The 17,732-nt window shown below is 39.5% G+C and overlaps 1 protein-coding gene across 8 annotated transcripts in view; it reads right to left on the minus strand.

The window, feature by feature from the left end:
• Positions 1 to 17,732, minus strand: part of phc2b (polyhomeotic homolog 2b (Drosophila)) — a 58,906-nt gene that overhangs the window by 34,875 nt on the left and 6,299 nt on the right. The window contains exons 1-6 of one of the 8 annotated variants that reach the window (XM_020055523.2): positions 10,522 to 10,720; positions 6,893 to 7,130; positions 4,279 to 4,437; positions 3,460 to 3,537; positions 3,187 to 3,354; positions 2,817 to 2,933 (exon numbers count right to left, since the gene is read on the minus strand). In XM_020055523.2, the coding sequence (XP_019911082.2) occupies positions 2,817 to 2,933; positions 3,187 to 3,354; positions 3,460 to 3,537; positions 4,279 to 4,437; positions 6,893 to 7,130; positions 10,522 to 10,565 (804 nt within the window). In that variant the 5' untranslated portion in view covers positions 10,566 to 10,720. The other 7 variants (XM_020055524.2, XM_020055522.2, XM_010901078.3 and 4 more) reach the window with 7 other exon arrangements.

Consider the following 17,732-nt stretch of genomic DNA (forward strand, 5'->3'; position numbering starts at 1 on the left):
TACCGTTTCCCAGGATGGTCCAGCAATCAATGCTGCTGCCTCTTGTGCATATGTACTGCTACAGCATGGGTTCAAATCCAGCACACAGCAAAAACAAGGCCTAAAATATATTTTCAAAAAAAGATAAATAGTTTGAAAATAATTACCTGCACTCCAAATAGCCAAACAAGCAAATCAAATAGAAGGTATTGGCATACTTGATTGTAATATCTTTTTTACTATTTAAACTCTAACTCCAAATTCTGACAAAACCAAAATTGTAAGTATATGCTCACGACAACTGCTATCCATAAAATGTTTTGCCACCACATTAGTAAATTCTTAATGAATTTACAGTTAAACATCAGCATGCAAGACTGCTATCCAATTAGCATGACTCAGCTGTTACTTAGCTAACTAGCTTGCTAATGTACAGCTGCAATAGCAAACTGAACCTAAAGTAAACCAACATTTTAGAAAAAACTAATACATTACATAATTTGATGAAATGTCATAATATCTTAGACAAAAAGATAGACAACCAGTTAACTGTTTCGCAGCCAGCCAGCTATATCACCTAGGTGCCTAGTTAGACTATCAAAACAGTCAGAAATATAAAAACAATGTACAATCCTAAGCCAAGTATAAAGCCACAAATCACAAATATGAAAGCAGACCTCTGCCATGAAAAAGATAACGAGATTGACTTACAGATGATTGAATGGGCACATCCGATGTTAAGAGTTGAGTTGAGGAAGCTACCAAAACCAGGAAGAGTAATACAGAGGGAGCCAGCTAGAATCAATCCATTTCTGTTGGTTCACTTGTTGTGTTGAAGGCAAACACCAAATAGCAGAGGTTGTTATGCCTCATCCTAAAAGTTTGAAAGATTTCAAGGAAGGTGGGGAGGGACTTCAGGAAAAACATGGATGGAATAATCCATGGACAGATATGGTTGCTGTCAGAAGTCCAGCTGTAAGTACAGCTTATTCCTGTTTTACTTCTCCTTTGTTTGGATTTGTAATTTTACCACACAGGGAATATATGGTACATGATTCGAGTGAATCAACCAAAATTACAAATTTCTGAAATTGTTTCATTGACCACTGTAAAAAGTTCCAGACCGAGTGCCAATGCCATTTAGCATACTCCAGGAGCTTACGTCTCTTAATAAAGACATTAGTTTTCAGTTAGTTGTCAGTGTAATTGTATTGGTATATTTAGTTCAGTCTTATTTAAACTAATGCCCACCAACAACTTATATATAAGATTTGTTTATTAAGAAGATATAACCTCTGGTATCTATGTACTCAGTAAAAAGTTCTGGTTTTAACTGCACATGTAAAGAGTAGCGGAATCTCTTTCTGCCACACATTGTACAGTTGATGTGTTAAGATTAATCCAAATGACACCTGTTAAAAAAAAGGGGTAAGATTTTGTCTACCAAAAAAACATACATTTTCCCTCACCCCAAAAAGAGACAAGTGGTCAATTCTTTATCAGTTCCATTATAGAAAATAAACTTTACTTTTGCTTTTCAACATTAGGTATATTTAAAACAAATAGACTTTTACTCAAGTAATATTTTACTGAGTGACAACATTTTTATTACTTTATATCAGTTATGAGAAATGAACACTTCCCGACCAATGCATACATGCATTTCTTAAGCTGAACTGAAATAAGTGTCAGTACAAGGACGTTTCAATTGGGATAATTAATGTGTAGAACTGGCCATGTTATAGCCTAACTAAATTATGGCAATAAAGGTGAGGGAAGGATGTGAAATTTAAAAAACAACAAAAGTGGAAAAAATTGACATGGTTTTGCCATATCCTTTACACAAGTGCCTGTTCAGTCACTGATCTGCTGAACGTAAAATATCCAAGTCTATTCATTGAGATACATGTACAGCCTTCCATTAAGAGGTATTGCTTCAGATTACCAATAGAACCCCAAATACATGATGCTGACCGTTGGAAAACCTGTTTGTACTGTGCCCCTCCCCTCTCTCTTGCTCACTCACTATAAAGAAAGTTGTATTTCTGTTCTCCAAGGTACAGTAACATACAGACATTTCCTTGGTTCCAAAAATAGACTCTATAGCAAAGTACAAAGTACCGTACAGTACGTACGGTAGGCAATACAATGAGAAGTTAAATTATAATGTTTTGAAATGCAGGTGGAACTGTATTTTACATTAATGGTAGCATTATAACTTGATTAGACCTGATCGGTCATGGGCAATGACATGCCTTGCTTGGGCAGACATAAAACAGTGCCCACTAGATTAGTAGGTGCAACTAAACCAACTCCTTAAACACACATTCCAAAAAAATCGATAGCAGAAAATCCCTTAATGTGAGGCAATACTTCGGGAAATTAAATGTGAATGTTGTGAAATCCTTGTGGTGTTGACCCACGGTAATGGTAAATGCTCAGGCTAACAGTCTGAAAGCAATGTACTGTAAGACCCTCAAGGCATAATGCCAAACTTATACAGAGCTCTCTGATGAGCAGAGACTTGTTTTAGACTAACTTGCGGTGCTGAGCACTGCTGTATCCTTTTTCTTGTTGAACCTTATACAGACAGCTAATCACATTTTTGTTGGTATATATAATTATCAGTGTTTGCAATTGTATCGATTAGTTGTAATAGCCCTGAATTCTATATTTCTATTTAAAGTTTAAAACAAGAAAAACTGCAGTTTAAAAAGTCTTACAGGTCCTGGTAAGCTATTTTCAAGTCAAGCACTGCATACATGTATACAATAACAGAGCAAATAGAAACAGAAAAAGTGGAATTGATTCTAACCTTCCAAGTATTATCAACATACCTGGAAATAAGCTGCATTTCCCACATAAACATGAGGACTTATCGATGAGGTACCAGGCAGGACAGCTTGCTGTAGTAAATCAAAGGTCTTCTGCAGCAGTTCGGGCCCAAATAAACTCTTGAAACCATCACTTTCTTGGTTATCATTTCATTACCCATGAGGCCAGGTAAAGCAAATTTAATAGATATAGTAGATAAACTAAAATATTCTGACAAGAAAAAAAATATATTTTCTCTTTTAAATTTTAAAGAGAAAGGGTTTTACAGGAGTATGTGAGCACAGCATGTTTACTTTGACTTGCAAAGTGAACTTGGCATACGGACAGCTAAATCTGAGGTGTATCTGAGCCAACTGGTGTGTGTGCACTCACCATCTGGGCACGAAGGTACATATGAGCCTGACTGGCAGTCAGGGTGGTGGGACTGGAGGAGCTGCCCAGGAGCACAGCCTGCTGCGAGAGGCTACCAGAGGGGGCAGAGCTAACACCCTGGGCTCGGCTGATGAGCTGGGCAGCAGCTGGGGACGTGGTCAAGTTAATCTGAGGAGAAGTCAGAGAAAGAATCACAGGAGATCACCAACAACAAGTCACTACACGTTCTTTAACACAACCACTGAGTTACTATTCATGACTCAATGCACTCACTGTGGTCTGGGGTGATGCTGTTTGTTGGGACGAAGTACCATTTTGGGTGGAGGTCTGCCTTCCTGCTGCAATACTGGCCTGTTGCTTGACAGGTGAGAACAGTTAGGGATGTTATGTAGGTCAACACTGAAATTCCTCTCCCTTTGAAGATAATGGCGTCATTCCAAACGGAGTGCCTTTTGCATCCCAAAACCATTCCAAATGGTTACTTACAATGGATATTAAAAGTCTACTCACTCTTATTGACATTTTCTTTAACCCACAATCCTGAAGTGAATAACAAATGGATAATTTCTTGGAATAAGAATAGGAAATAAAAACCTGTCAAAGCCTTAATGGCATAAGTGTGCAAACCCTTTATTATGGAGGTTGTAACCAATCACATGTTGTAGTAAAGATGTAACCAGTTTCATTTCAAATCATGAGATAGCTATGGTGCACATTCAATAATTTTGAAAATAAGATTAATTAGATGGACAACAATTACACTGTCACAGCCTTTATTGTTCACCTTAACCTAGGGTGCCAATAATGAGGGAAGGGGCTGTAGTTGGACATTTCAGCCATTACTTCAGCAAAAGCTGAATGTTCAATAACGATGACTTTTGATATCTGCTGTACATATGTTGTTCGACTTGGTGGGACATCAAATTGATCAGATTTTGCAAACTTTATGTTCAGAACCCTAAATCCAGGAAGGAGTCCTGAACATATATTCTGAACATACACTTCTTTCTCATCTTTTTGAACCCTAACACTGCCATATTGGAGGTCTATTTCATAACCCTGTTTCAACAGTTCCTTTTGTCTGGTGCTAACCTGCTGTACGGCAGCCAAACTCTGGAGCTGTGCCGTGCTCAAGTGCTGCTGCTGGAGGGCTGCTGTCTGTAGCATGAGGTGCTGCTGCTGCGCTGCATACATCTGCTGCAGGTACTGGGCAGCCGTGTTGGGCTGCCGATGCAAAGCCTGCTGGATCACCTGAAGTACACAGGGGGAGGAGCTAGATTAGCGGTTAGGGAAAACTCTCAAAACAGACTCTAAAAAGGAATTTCAGGGGTGGAGAAATGTTTAGAGAAAATAAGTCACAAATTAGCTTGTTTTTAGTTGTGCCTTTAAAAATACAGCTTTGGGGATTACAGTTAAAATGCCCAGCATAGTGGTTGTTTTTTCAGCTGATTTTAATAAACAATTATCTAAAACTAGACCACACACCATACCCACAACAATAATCAGCCTTCTTAAAAAAATATTTTATCCAGGTGTCCCAAGTTTTATAAACTTACTGAGGACTCCCTTGCATGTCGTATTTAATTTGTTCTAGTGAAAGCACTTCATGATGACAGTTGAGTGCGTTGTGGGTAGTCAGAACAAGTTACCCCGGTGTCCTTTGGCACTGGGATGACGTTGGTCCCACAGAAGCCAGTAGGGACTACAGCTTTGGACAGGGCCAAGCTTTCTAAGTATTCTCTCTTTCAGAGAGTGTGCCTCATACAGCCTCGGAGAGTGAGCACCCGATTATCCAGATAAACAAGAGCAAGAGTTGAATTTGTCCTGAACTGAGGCACCTGTTGATATAAAGCAGCCCTTGGTCTACGATAACGTGTAATCCTCGCAACATGCTTTAAGATTCTAAGTTGTCAAATATTGAATCCAGTTTGGGCTTGAATTTGAATTTTTCAACCCTGATAGATTTCAGCATTGTGTGACACTGGGTCATTCTAGTTACATTCAATGCTACAGTTCAGGCTGTAATGAGGATTTATCTATTAATCCAAGATTTCTGGTTATGGTAAATAAAAATCTCGTTGTTGGGACACTCATCGACACATTTTGTAATAAAGCCTCTGGCTGCCAAATACGTGTCTTTGAAAATATTCCAACAGGTTGTCAAAGTAGTCTTGAAGCCACTCATGACCAGCGTCTCAGTCTGTTCCATAGGAAGCCATTTTATTTTAATGGGCCTAAATTAGACAATGAGCCTAAAATGGTGTATTTCACAGCATAAATGTAATTGTACTGGACCACAGAGTAGCTAGAGTAGTTTATTATCACAACTGTTATATTATTCCATGGCTTCCTCAGTGACTTCCCTAGATGACCCAAGCATCTGTACGGTGTTGAAAACCAGAAAAGGAACCAAGCAAGCCCTGGGTCTCCCACATGAGAGGATGTCTTTAACAACTACACCATGGAGTTACACGCTTGCCTGGTGTTGGTATAGCGTCTCGACATCACAACTTTTTCATCAAGTGAAAAGACGAGAATCGTGGAAACCCCTTCTCTTTTACTGCCCAAGGGTTTGTGATCTAGCCTATATTACCCCAAAAAGCATGCCCAGATGCATACTTCGAAAACCCAACAGAAATAGTTGCCATATAACCATAAACAGTTTTATTTTAGGCTTACTATAAAGTAGCTACTGAAGGTTGTAGCAGGCAAAGTTTTTGTCTATCCTGAATAAATCCTAAGGCGTAATTTGCTTTGACTGTAACAAAACCTGAACGCGGAACCTCCAGTTTGGTAGTCTGCGTCTCTCACCACTACCCTATTTAACAAGGTCAGTAAGAGACATTTGCTCTTCTTGGCCGGCTCCACTTATGCTGTCCGGCAAAAATTTGTATTTTATAGGAATACAATATATTACAATTATTTAATTACATAGTACACACTAAAAAGGATTTACACAATGAACTCCACAGTATTTGTAATTGTCTAGTCAAGCCACTGACTTGAATGTAAATGCAGAGCCTGAAACGTGGGCAGTTTAACACTCATCTATGGTTTCACCAGCAGATGGCAGTTGGTTATTACAACGTATAACTGCAGGGAATGCAATGGGCAAACAGGTTTTGTGTGTAAGTGTTTAGGTATAACTACGCAGGAACAAAAAAAATCCAGCAAAGAGAACAAAGTAAGGAAGATACAACCAAACAAATGAGAAAAAAAAAAGTCAATTTAGGTTTAAGGGCTACATTTAGATAAAATATTACATTTGGGATTAGGGTTCCACCTGCCAAACCCTGTTTAGATCCTTTAGATTCTCTCTCAAAATCTATGTGAGCACACCTGGCTCTAATAACAACTTAGAAGAAAACATCCAAGTTAGTCCCAACCAGGGTTAGAGAGAAAGCCTAGGAGAGTAGACCTCCGGGAACAGGATTGAGCAGCCCTGGTTTTGAGTAAAGGTCAGGGATAGAATAAGGATTGGTCACTCCATATTACACTCTAGAGTATCATGTGCGCATGCACAAACGAGAACAGAAATTAAATCAGACCTTTTAATGTCACTCAGGTGACAGCTCCACCTCCCAGGCAATAAGACCTAAACTCAATGCGTTTGTGTGAAAGTGTCCTTTGGGGTGCCCACAATGACAGTTCAACAAAACGTGTGGACTGGCATGTTTATTTTTTTACCCTGAAGTAGTTTTTTTACCTGAACAGTCTGCCTGTCAGGAATCCCACTGTACACAGAGATCTGAGGCACAGCCTGCCTCCCTGTGCTGCTGCTGGGGGTGGAGTTGGTGGTGCTGCTGCTGCTGGGCATACTGGTGCTGGAGGCAGGGGTCCCAGTACTGCTGGAACTGGAGGCTGGAGGTCCTTGCTCACTGTCCATGGTGCCCTCTCCTCGTTTGGCCCGGTCCCTGCTGCCCTTTGGACAAGCTCTCCTGAACCTACAAGACAGAAACAGAAATGTTACAATGACGCCAATAGACTTGGACATATTGGGCCAAGTCCATGTGCAGTCACCATGTTTAACTATTTAGTGTGCCCTCCTAAATCCTAAGAATGACATGACATTCCTTAGGTGATGTACAATGCTGCAGGTAGTGTTATTGCCTGTGCACAGAATACAGGGCTATACTGAAGTACAAACATAACAGATTTTATAACAATCCACACTACTTGAGTCACATAACAATTCCCAAAAAGTGAGCTAAGCCTATTAGAAATATCTTATAAAAACTAGAATAGAACCAGTCAGTCAACACCCATCAACCCTCAACCACCCTACATGTAGAACTAGATCCAGATTGTTGTTAATCTGATAGTGATGGGAACATTTTAATAGTTGAAGGAAATTCACTAACTTTGTGTGTTGACAGATTATGGAGTAAACATCACCATTCAAGTTCACCCTGAAATGTAACAATCCTGTTACAATTATTATCTTATCCATTTATTTTAGCCAGTTGTCAGTCAGAACAAGTTCAACAAGTTGAGCGGCCCTCTCTACCTTAATACTGACAGTCAGTAGTTAACTTGTTCTCTAAAAATGTACATTGTATTTTGTGGAGAAAAACAGTTTTTTGCTGTTTAATTAAGGACTAGGCCAATTTCTATCATATAAACCTATTTAGATTCTCAGCTAGTCATGAGCAAATGCCTTAGGCCATGTAAGAATATAGTTTAAAAACATTTATCTGGGCAGGAAGTATATATTAACTTTTAAAACACTGTCAAACATTGGAAAACATACAAATAAATATTACTACAAAACAATCTAAAAGGAATCTGTGTTGTACAAAAGGTATTTGAGATCTTATGATATGGCTAGAAGAAATCATAAAGAAATCTGACGAAACTGGGCAAAGTTTTCTGTATCTGATAAACAGTAGTTCCAGTTCACTTCTTAGAGAAAAAAAAGACAATTAAGAGAAGCATCTGGCAGAGTTATCTGGCACCAAAGTACACTCTGACCGTGAGAAGTCTTACAAGAAACGTCCATCATTGACTGATTGGCCAAAACGTTTCGAGCAAGTTAATGAACCACACTCAAAAACCTTAAGACCTAATTGGAGCGGAAGTCTGCCGATAGAAAACTCACTGTATTATACCGGCCCCTCAGGGCCCTGACATCATCATAACTGAAGCTGTGTGTGATCACTTGGGGAGAATAATGAAAAGCAGCCAAAGACAACAGAAGAGTTATGGCAAAACCCGGAAGAAGCTTGGAAGAATTTACTATAGGACTACTAAGAACAGAGGCAATACAAGACACTGACTTGTTTTAAAAACACACACATTGTTATCATGTGTCTTTGAATTTACTTCAATGTTAAGTGTCTTTTCAAAACTTAAAGGCTTAGGTAAATCACTTTAAAAATATGTTTACAGTACTGTAGCTCATTAACATTATCTTTGAAGGTACACCCATCATCAACCCAGATGCCAGATATTTGATCACTGAGGACACCATCTTATTTATAAGCATATACATGAATCAAAATGATTGACATCCTTGATAGAGCACAAAAGACTATGCAAAATAAACAATATTTCCAATATTTTTTGGTGTAATACATTTATATTTTTCTGAAATTATAAATGCATAACACCAAACATTGAGTGTTAAAAAGGCATCCTTGCTTTCAGTACTTTATTATTCTTACCCCTAACAAGGATATGGGCACAGAGCCCTATCCTATATATATTTCTTTATAGACCAGACAAATTAAAAGGTCAAAAGTAACCTATAGCGCCAAAAGATGACTGCAAAAATAAATGCAAAGGGCTAGATCACATGTGCCAAAAAGGAGTGGATAGCCTAAATGTATAACTGTTTTTGCAATAAAAACCATCAGCAGAGTTGGAAAGGGGATGGAAATTCATCCAACATTAGATGTTTATTTGGGACATGAGTAAGTCTGGAGGGAACTCACCCTTGCTGTAAATTGAATTCTCTGGATGCAGATTGTGAAACTATTATTTCTATAATTGAACATGTCCCAGTAAGAGTTAAAGGCATAGTTTGATAGTCATATTTGGGTGAAATTCAACTTACCCGGAATTGTTCATGAAGGCCCATGGAGTCATTTTTCAGAACAAGCCATAATTTACCTCTCATTCTGGAATTTGCATTATTAGCATCGTCCAAATGAATGAACTGAAACTGTGCGTCCCGAGCCACAGAAGCTGCATTGCTGCATTGGGGGGAAATGTTTACTTTTATATCCATGCTGGTGAGTGATCACACAGGGCTCTATACAGTGCAAGGGTTTCACTCGCTTTTCAAGGACAAAAGTTAAGTATGAGTATATGCAAGTTACGTTTTACAGCATAAGAATCGGTCATACTTCAACCTCTCGCAGAAATGGCAACAACAATGTGCACACTGTACTTTAGCCTACCAGAGTGGAGAACTGAAAGACTCATTATAAACTCAGATTAAGAAAAACTGTAGGCTAAATTCTAATTAGAAAAAAAAAAATCTTGATAAATGGCTCAAATAGCTTCTCCAAAGATGACTATTAAACCAAAGCTGTCTAACAGCAGTTTTCTGAAAGACAGTAGGGAAGGTATTGGTAGGTAAACAAAGACAAACGGTTGATGTAAATTGACAAGTTCACAATTCCGTGTGCAATAAAGACGCTGTTAATGCTCCCCGTCCGTTTTCACCTTCATGTCTGACATCTAGTCTAGTTACAAAGTGATTGTGGGTCGAACAAAGCATTGTCCTCCTCATGATGAAGCCTTCCAGAGGAACAGCTTGGGTCTTATTGCCATTTAAGGCAGGGAGGGATTTACCTCTGGCAACACTGCTGCCCCCGTCTCTCCAAGAGGAATCACTCATCCACCAGTCATGGAGCCCCAGTTCACCCACCTCATATAGACAGGCAGCAATAATTCTACTCGGGAATACTGTGTTTGGTTGGTGAGAGCACGGAGCTTCACTAGAAGTGGATGGTATCATGAAACCCAGCCTCCAGAAACAGACATAAACCCCTGCATCCAAATTAAGGAAATGTGATATTGGATTAATGTGCTTGCTGCTTTGAGAAAGGTTTTAAAAATGTCAGTCTGGTGTAAATTCTGCATGTGTAGAGGAGGATTTAAAAGACACTATGTCTCAAACGCTAACAGTCTGGTAAGTGCAGGAGCCCTAATCAATGAATGAGGACTAGCTGATTTCTGATGACAATTACATAACACAAAATAGAATTTAAAAAAACAGGATCAATACAGGAAGACTACAGCTAATGTACATTAATGGCTTTTAAAAAGGCTCTTTGGATATATCAGAAAAAGAGGAGTGTAGGAGAGACAAAGCCTTGATCATCCTACCTCTTCTGGCCACCCCAGCGCGCTGCAGGAGTGTGATGCCCCATCCCCCGGGACCCTGGTCCTGTAGGAAGCTGCTCCTCTTTGTCTGACTGTCTGTGTGGTGAATCCAAACCTCAGTCTCTCTCTCACTATCCCCTACAAACACTCTGCTCTGCTCTGCTACCCATCCCAGCATCAACACAGCCCGCCAACCAGGCCCTTGCCTTCCTCCTGATTATTTGGTAGCCTAGCGACAGCCAAGGGGGTGCCTATGGAATCCCTGCACAGTGCAGCATGCTGATTGGTCGGCAGGCCTCCCTCTAATGAAGATGATGGTAATGATTTCACTCTCTACCCTCCCCCTGCCAGAATATTGAATTGTGTGGCATAAAGCCTCAGCCACATAACAGCTTAACCATGACCAAAATCTTATTAGGTAAGCACAAACATAATCAATGTATAGGCCTATCCATTTATATTTCTTTAAATATGTTTTTATTACAGATGATTTTATAGCATCTCTTATTACATCACATCAATCTATAATGATACATGGAAATCATTTAGGATAGGATCATTAGCTGTTGAAAATCGAGTAACAAATAAGCTAATAGGAACAGGAGAAAAAATTACCAATATTTTGAGGCAATATGGCAAGTTATGAAATATTTCTTGTGTGAATTTTCTGAAGTTACCTCAGTTATACATGAGAAACATAAATGACAGCCACACAACTATGAAACTTATGTAAACTAAAAATAATTAAATTGGAGTAACCTATAAGCGTGGTTAAAAGTAAAAAAAATATATATATTAAAGATTCTCTCAATAACAGCCCCATGGTTTGCAGTGGAATTTAAACATTATATTACAAAAATTCTATACCTAACCAATGCATCTAGAAACCTTTACAAGACAGATGTAATCACAGCCTTGATAATGGCACTAATGGTTTTTCAATCCACATTAAAACACCAAAGATCTTCGCACTGTATAACATGTCTGGCTGTATAAAATGCAGACCTTTCAGTGGTTTGCTGGCATAACAATGTATTGATTGGGGCCAGACAGGCATGGGCCTCATTGATTATAATCTGCTCATTAGCATATAGATTAGCATAGCTGCCTGCCAGTGGGATTAGCCTTGCTGCCTGCCGGTGGAGGCAGAGGCATGAGCCTTGAGTTCCAGAGCTAGGAAAATTAGCTAGGGGACTGGGATGGGAGTTGAGGGAGGGAGGAATGGGATGGGAGGAGAGGGAGGAATGAGATGGGAATGGGATGGGAGATGAAGGAGGAACAGGGTGGGAGATGAAGGAGGAATGAGATGGGAATGGGATGGGAGGTGAGGGAGGAACGGGGTGGGAGGTGAGGGAGGGAGGAACGGGGTGGGAGGTGAGGGAGGGAGGAACGGGGTGGGAGGTGAGGGAGGGAGGAACGGGGTGGGAGGTGAGGGAGGAACGGGGTGGGAGGTGGCATTTGCAATCATGGGTCAGATGCAATGTCTGACTGACAGCCCAGGACTCCGGATGGCCATGAGACAAGGTGTCCAAGAAAACAGTGAGAGGAGTTTGTAAGGAAAGTTACATAAATAACCAATTGCATGTCCAAACTGTTCACTTCTACTGTATTTCATTAATTGTATTATTACAGACTAAACACTAGCCTTTCGGAGAACATGCATGTCACTTTTACTCATTTATGTCAATTTCTCATTCCAAGTTGCTCTTATGAGGCTCTATATTTACATTTAAATGTAAGTAATTTAGCAGAAGCTCTTATCCAGAGTGACTGACAGCTGTGAGTCAAACATGTTCTCATACCTATTTCACACAAGCCCCCATGGGAATCATACAGATAACCCTGGGGTTGCAAGCACCATGCTCTTACCAAGACACCTACAGTGGATATAATGTCTACACACCCCTGTCAAAATGCCAGGTTTTTGTGATGTAAAAGAATGACAGAAAGATAAATCATTTCAGAGCTTTTTCCACGTTTAATGTGACTTACACTCACCTAAAGGATTATTAGGAACACCATACTAATACGGTGTTTGACCCCCTTTCGCCTTCAGAACTGTAATAATTCTATGTGGCATTGATTCAACAAGGTGCTGAAAGCATTATTTAGAAATGTTGGCCCATATTGATAGGATAGCATCTTGCAGTTGATGGAGATTTGTGGGATGCACATCCAGGGCACGAAGCTCCCGTTCCACCACATCCCAAAGATGCTCTATTGGGTTGAGATCTGGTGACTGTGGGGGCCATTTCAGTACAGTGAACTCATTGTCATGTTCAAGAAACCAATTTGAAATGAGCTTTGTGACATGGTGCATTATCCTGCTGGAAGTACCCATCAGAGGTTGGGTACATGGTGGTCATAAAGGGATGGACATGGTCAGAAACAATGATCTGGTAGGCCGTGGCATTTAAACAAAGCCCAATTGGCACTAAGGGGCCTAAAGTGTGCCAAGAAAACATCCCCCACACCATTACACCACCAACACCAGCCTGCACAGGGGTAACAAGGCATGATGGATCCATGTTCTCATTCTGTTTACACCAAATTCTGACTCTACCATCTGAATGTCTCAACAGAAATCGAGACATCAGACCAGGCAACATTCTTCCAGTCTTCAACTGTCCAATTTTGGTGAGCTCGTGCAAATTGTAGCCTCTTTTTCCTATTTGTAGTGGAGATGAGTGATACCTGGTGGGGTCTTCTGCTGTTGTAGCCCATCCGCCTCAAGGTTGTGCGTGTTGTGGCTTCACAAATGCTTTGCTGCATACCTCGGTTGTAACGAGTGGTTATTTCAGTCAAAGTTGCTCTTCTATCAGATTGAATCAGTTGGCCCATTCTCCTCTGACCTCTAGCATCAACAAGGCATTTTCGCCCACAGGACTGCCGCATACTGGATGTTTTTTCCTTTTCACACCATTCTTTGTAAACCCTAGAAATGGTTGTGCGTGGAAAATCCCAGTAATTGAGCAGATTGTAAAATACTCAGACCGACCCGTCTGGCACCAACAACCATGCCACACTCAAAATTGCTTAAATCACCTTTCTTTCCCATTCTGACATTCAGTTTAGAGTTCAGGAGATTGTCTTGACCAGGACCACACCCCTAAATGCATTGAAGCAACTGCCATGTGATTGGTTGATTAGTTAATTGCATTAATGACATTGTATTATTTAAAAATCAAACAATGTCATTTTCTGGATTTCTGTTTTAGATTCTGTCTCTCACAGTTCAAGTGTACCCATGATAAAAATGACAGACCTCTACATGCTTTGTAAGTAGGAAAACCTGCAAAATCGTCAGTGTATCAAATACTTGTTCTCCCCACTGTATTGCCACGTCAAGATGTGCCATGCTAATAGATTCCTACCCAAAAAGACTGAGTGCTGTAATAAAATCAAAAGGTGCTTCAACAAAGTATTAGTTTAAGGGTGTGCACACTTATGCAACCAGGTTATTGTGAGTTTTAAATGTTTCCCCCTCAAAGATTTCATGTTGTTTATCAATTGAATTGTTCATGTTATAGGTCACATTAAAGGTGGGAAAGGTTCAGACATGATTTATCTTTGTCTCATTCTTTTACATCACAAGAACCTGGCATTTTAACAGGGGTGTTTAGACTTTTTATATTCACTGTACATGGGACCTCTAGAAGAAAAAAAGAAAAAAACTATTTAGTGTGGTTTTTTTATCCTTTTGAAAGCTTTGGCAAATTACAGACAATTGCTTTGGGTATGATGGATTACAGTGTATCACAGTTTCATACTTTAACTGATGCAATTGTTGATATCTTATAATTGGTTCCAGTTAACATTAGTGAAAAAAAAGAAGCCAAGACGTATTCTTGACGGCTGTAAAAAAAAATAAAATATACAAGGGTATGTTGGGATTACATCCACAGAAGAGGCTAAAAAACAAGATTAAGACATAGTCTATTTGGCTAGGATATGTCAGACGGGTAGGGGTTTTGAGGACATAAAAGCTAAGCTAAAACAGCCCCATCAAAACCAAGGGGGGCTGATGGTCCCCAGGTCAGACAGAGCTCATGTCCATTGAGGTTTTTCTGTACAAACAGCAACAGAGAGATTTGCTTTTTCAGAGAGCTGCCGAAAATAAACACTCCTATGGTGCCAGGCCCTCAGACTCCGCAGGAGCAGAAGGGGGTATGGCAATTAATGCCAACCCTCCTGCAACATCTAAGGAGCCCCTGTACATAACAACCACACTAAAACCACACCCAAGGTGGAACCATGGTGACCCCTCCAACCCACATGTCGACCAGCAATGCCTTGCATCTTACCCACTTCAATCCTTCTTCCTCCTCAGAAATGAACCGTGGCACAGCCAAACTTCCAGAAGTATTACTCCAACTGCTATGCTGACCATAACGACAGACTCCTTGCCATTTCTGACATCTTGCCTGAGGCAGACTATAATCCAAATCACTTGCCATACAGATGAGATGCCCAAAGAGATCTATCAGTGACTCAAAGTAGGGACATCTCTCTACTTAAAAGGTGCTTTGCATTAGGGCACGGCTAGCCTATATAATAAAAAAAAAAAAATACAGGAAACAGGCCTATTCCTTAAACGATTCAATACAATATGGGTGACAATATGAAATATTGCCAATTCTGTCTGAATTAAGCCCGGAGAAATAACACCAGTGTGTGACTTGATAACCTGAAGTAAATACTCCACCTCAGAAACACAAAATAGTATAAATTAATACATATACCTTCTCATATAATTTTATTACACATCTTCAGCTGTTTAGAATTGTTTAGAAGTGGTTAAATAAAATAACAGGAGTCAAAAGAAATGTACAAACAAACTGTCATTATACAGCTTCGGAAAAAAATTAAGAGACCACTGCACGTTTTTCTTTCCTTTGAAAAGGAAAGTTTTGAGTGAGGAACAGAAGTGTTCAATTTGCAGTGGTCTCTTAATTTTAACCCTTCTGTTCCTCACTCAAAACCTTCCTTTTTTGGAAAGGAAAGAAAACAGTGCACTGGTCAAATATTTTTCCGGAACTGTATTTTCATCATAGATTATGTGTGGGAATTAGGCTACAGCCCTTTTTATACATAGTCCCCACTAGAGCCCTGCGCGGGACTGTTTTCTTCATCCCACTCCTGCCCGCTCCCGCCGAATTTCTGACCATTACCACCCGCATCCTCAACGTATGTGTTACACTCCCGCTCGCTCCCGCAATATATATGTGTCCAATCCTGCCCGCACCCGCAAAACTCTGAGAATTTATTCCCGTACAATAATAGAGATGCATTGAGTTTGTGTCTTCTCCCGTCCGTATTTGTATTGCCATTATTAATGAGATTCAATAATAGCAATGGTCCTGGTGTAAATGTGCAGAAAGCATGTCTGAAAGCAGTTAGCCTGAACACAGGACGCTTTTTATTATATAACATATTAGGCTATATACCATCACATGGCAAATAACTGCTTTGCAAAAAAATTCACAATGAACAAAGTTCAGTTCCTTTCCATCTTTATCACAAACAATTGAGAAACTTCTCCAAATGTCAGACTTGCCTTGCTTAGGTTTTGTGCTGTAAATACCTTGTTTGAGGTTCTTTTCCACATCATTTATTGACATCTCCATCATGTCACTATGCAACCGATCACAACTTCCGATCCCGCAGTGGGGTTTTTTTGCCAGCCCATTCCCGCCCGCAGCAAAGTTCAAACCACCCGCTCACGCGAGATTTGCGGGACCCCGCGGGACCCAATCCCAATGCAGCCTTCTAGTCCCCACACCCCAATTTGATCAATTGAAAGTAATTACACAATTGGTCAGGTGTGTAATAACATTGATGTAGAGGTGTCTCTAGGCATTGTTGTGTCATTCCCAGTAAAGCAGGCCATCATGAAAATTCTGAATAAATTGATCAGAAACATAGCCAAACATAATAATACTATGTTCATTGTTCTTACATTGTGCTTTTCCAGACACCCAAAGCAAACTAGACAGTAAAAGGGGACACTTGACCCCATCCTCAAAGTGACGATATGAGAATTTCATGTATCCCAATAACAACTCTGGTATCTAGCGCAAAACAGCTGATCAGATATTCTTCCATTACATAAATATTGTTCTTGTGCATTTAAAAATCCATTACAATAAAATATCAAATACTATAACCTGTAAATCTCTAAATGTATAGGTTTGTCAGCTTCATTGACAATACATTGCAGAGGATGTTTAGTGGCATTTAGAATTACCATTTGTACTGCATTTACCTTCATTGCACATGCATACATTGCACATCTGTACATCACATCTGTAATATACATTATATATAATGTATTAGATGGTTAGATGCTAACTGCATTTCGTTGTACTGTACTTGTACAATGACAATGAAGTTGAATCTAATATAAAAAATGTATATAAAAAAAATTAAAGTTAGATGTGCTCTCCACCAGTTAAATAAATCAAGTAGTCAGGAACACTTCGATGACTGGCAAGAGATTTCAAGTCACTTATCGGAGTACAAGGGATGAAAATAGATTTCATTTCTTACCAGTACTGACCTGTGAGTGCATGCACTTTCGTGCGCATTTCATGTGCCTTATTAGCTAAGGATAGGCCAATTTGATGTGTTGATTATTTATAATAACTTTATGATTCATTATAACAGCTCCCCGTAATGTTGGGCGCTTCATGTATTCTGCAGAACATGCAGATGGACACATTTATTTTGGCCCGCTAAAATGATATTCTATTTGTCTTCTTTTGTCATTTTCAGTAGCAAAGCGTTAACAATTAGCATACAATATAAACAAAATTATAATTAGTAAGAGATGTGTAATGGTTTGGTTTATCTTTTGTATAATTTTAGGTTTTGAATAATTAACATATATAGTTTAGTTAGAATAATTTCTGCCAATTAGCATTATAAGTAATGTGTACAACTATACTGAAATGTGAATTTCAATGGTTTTCTGTCAATAGATTCTTTGTTAGAAAATGCGTTGATGTAGTTGTGTTAGCATTCTCAGCCCGCCACATGGCATGACGCCAACCCGCGATATTTGCTAGCTCTAAATAGCACCTTTTTGGGTATATTATTGGAGAGAAACATCACACCCATGCTGCAATTTCGAATTTATGCAAGTGTTTTAGCAATGTTATCAACATAATGTGAAGTAGGATGGCCCATGTGTTTAGTCACAGTTATATAGGCTA

This window comes from Esox lucius, chromosome 17, assembly GCF_011004845.1.
Source record: "Esox lucius isolate fEsoLuc1 chromosome 17, fEsoLuc1.pri, whole genome shotgun sequence".
NCBI lineage: Eukaryota > Metazoa > Chordata > Actinopteri > Esociformes > Esocidae > Esox > Esox lucius.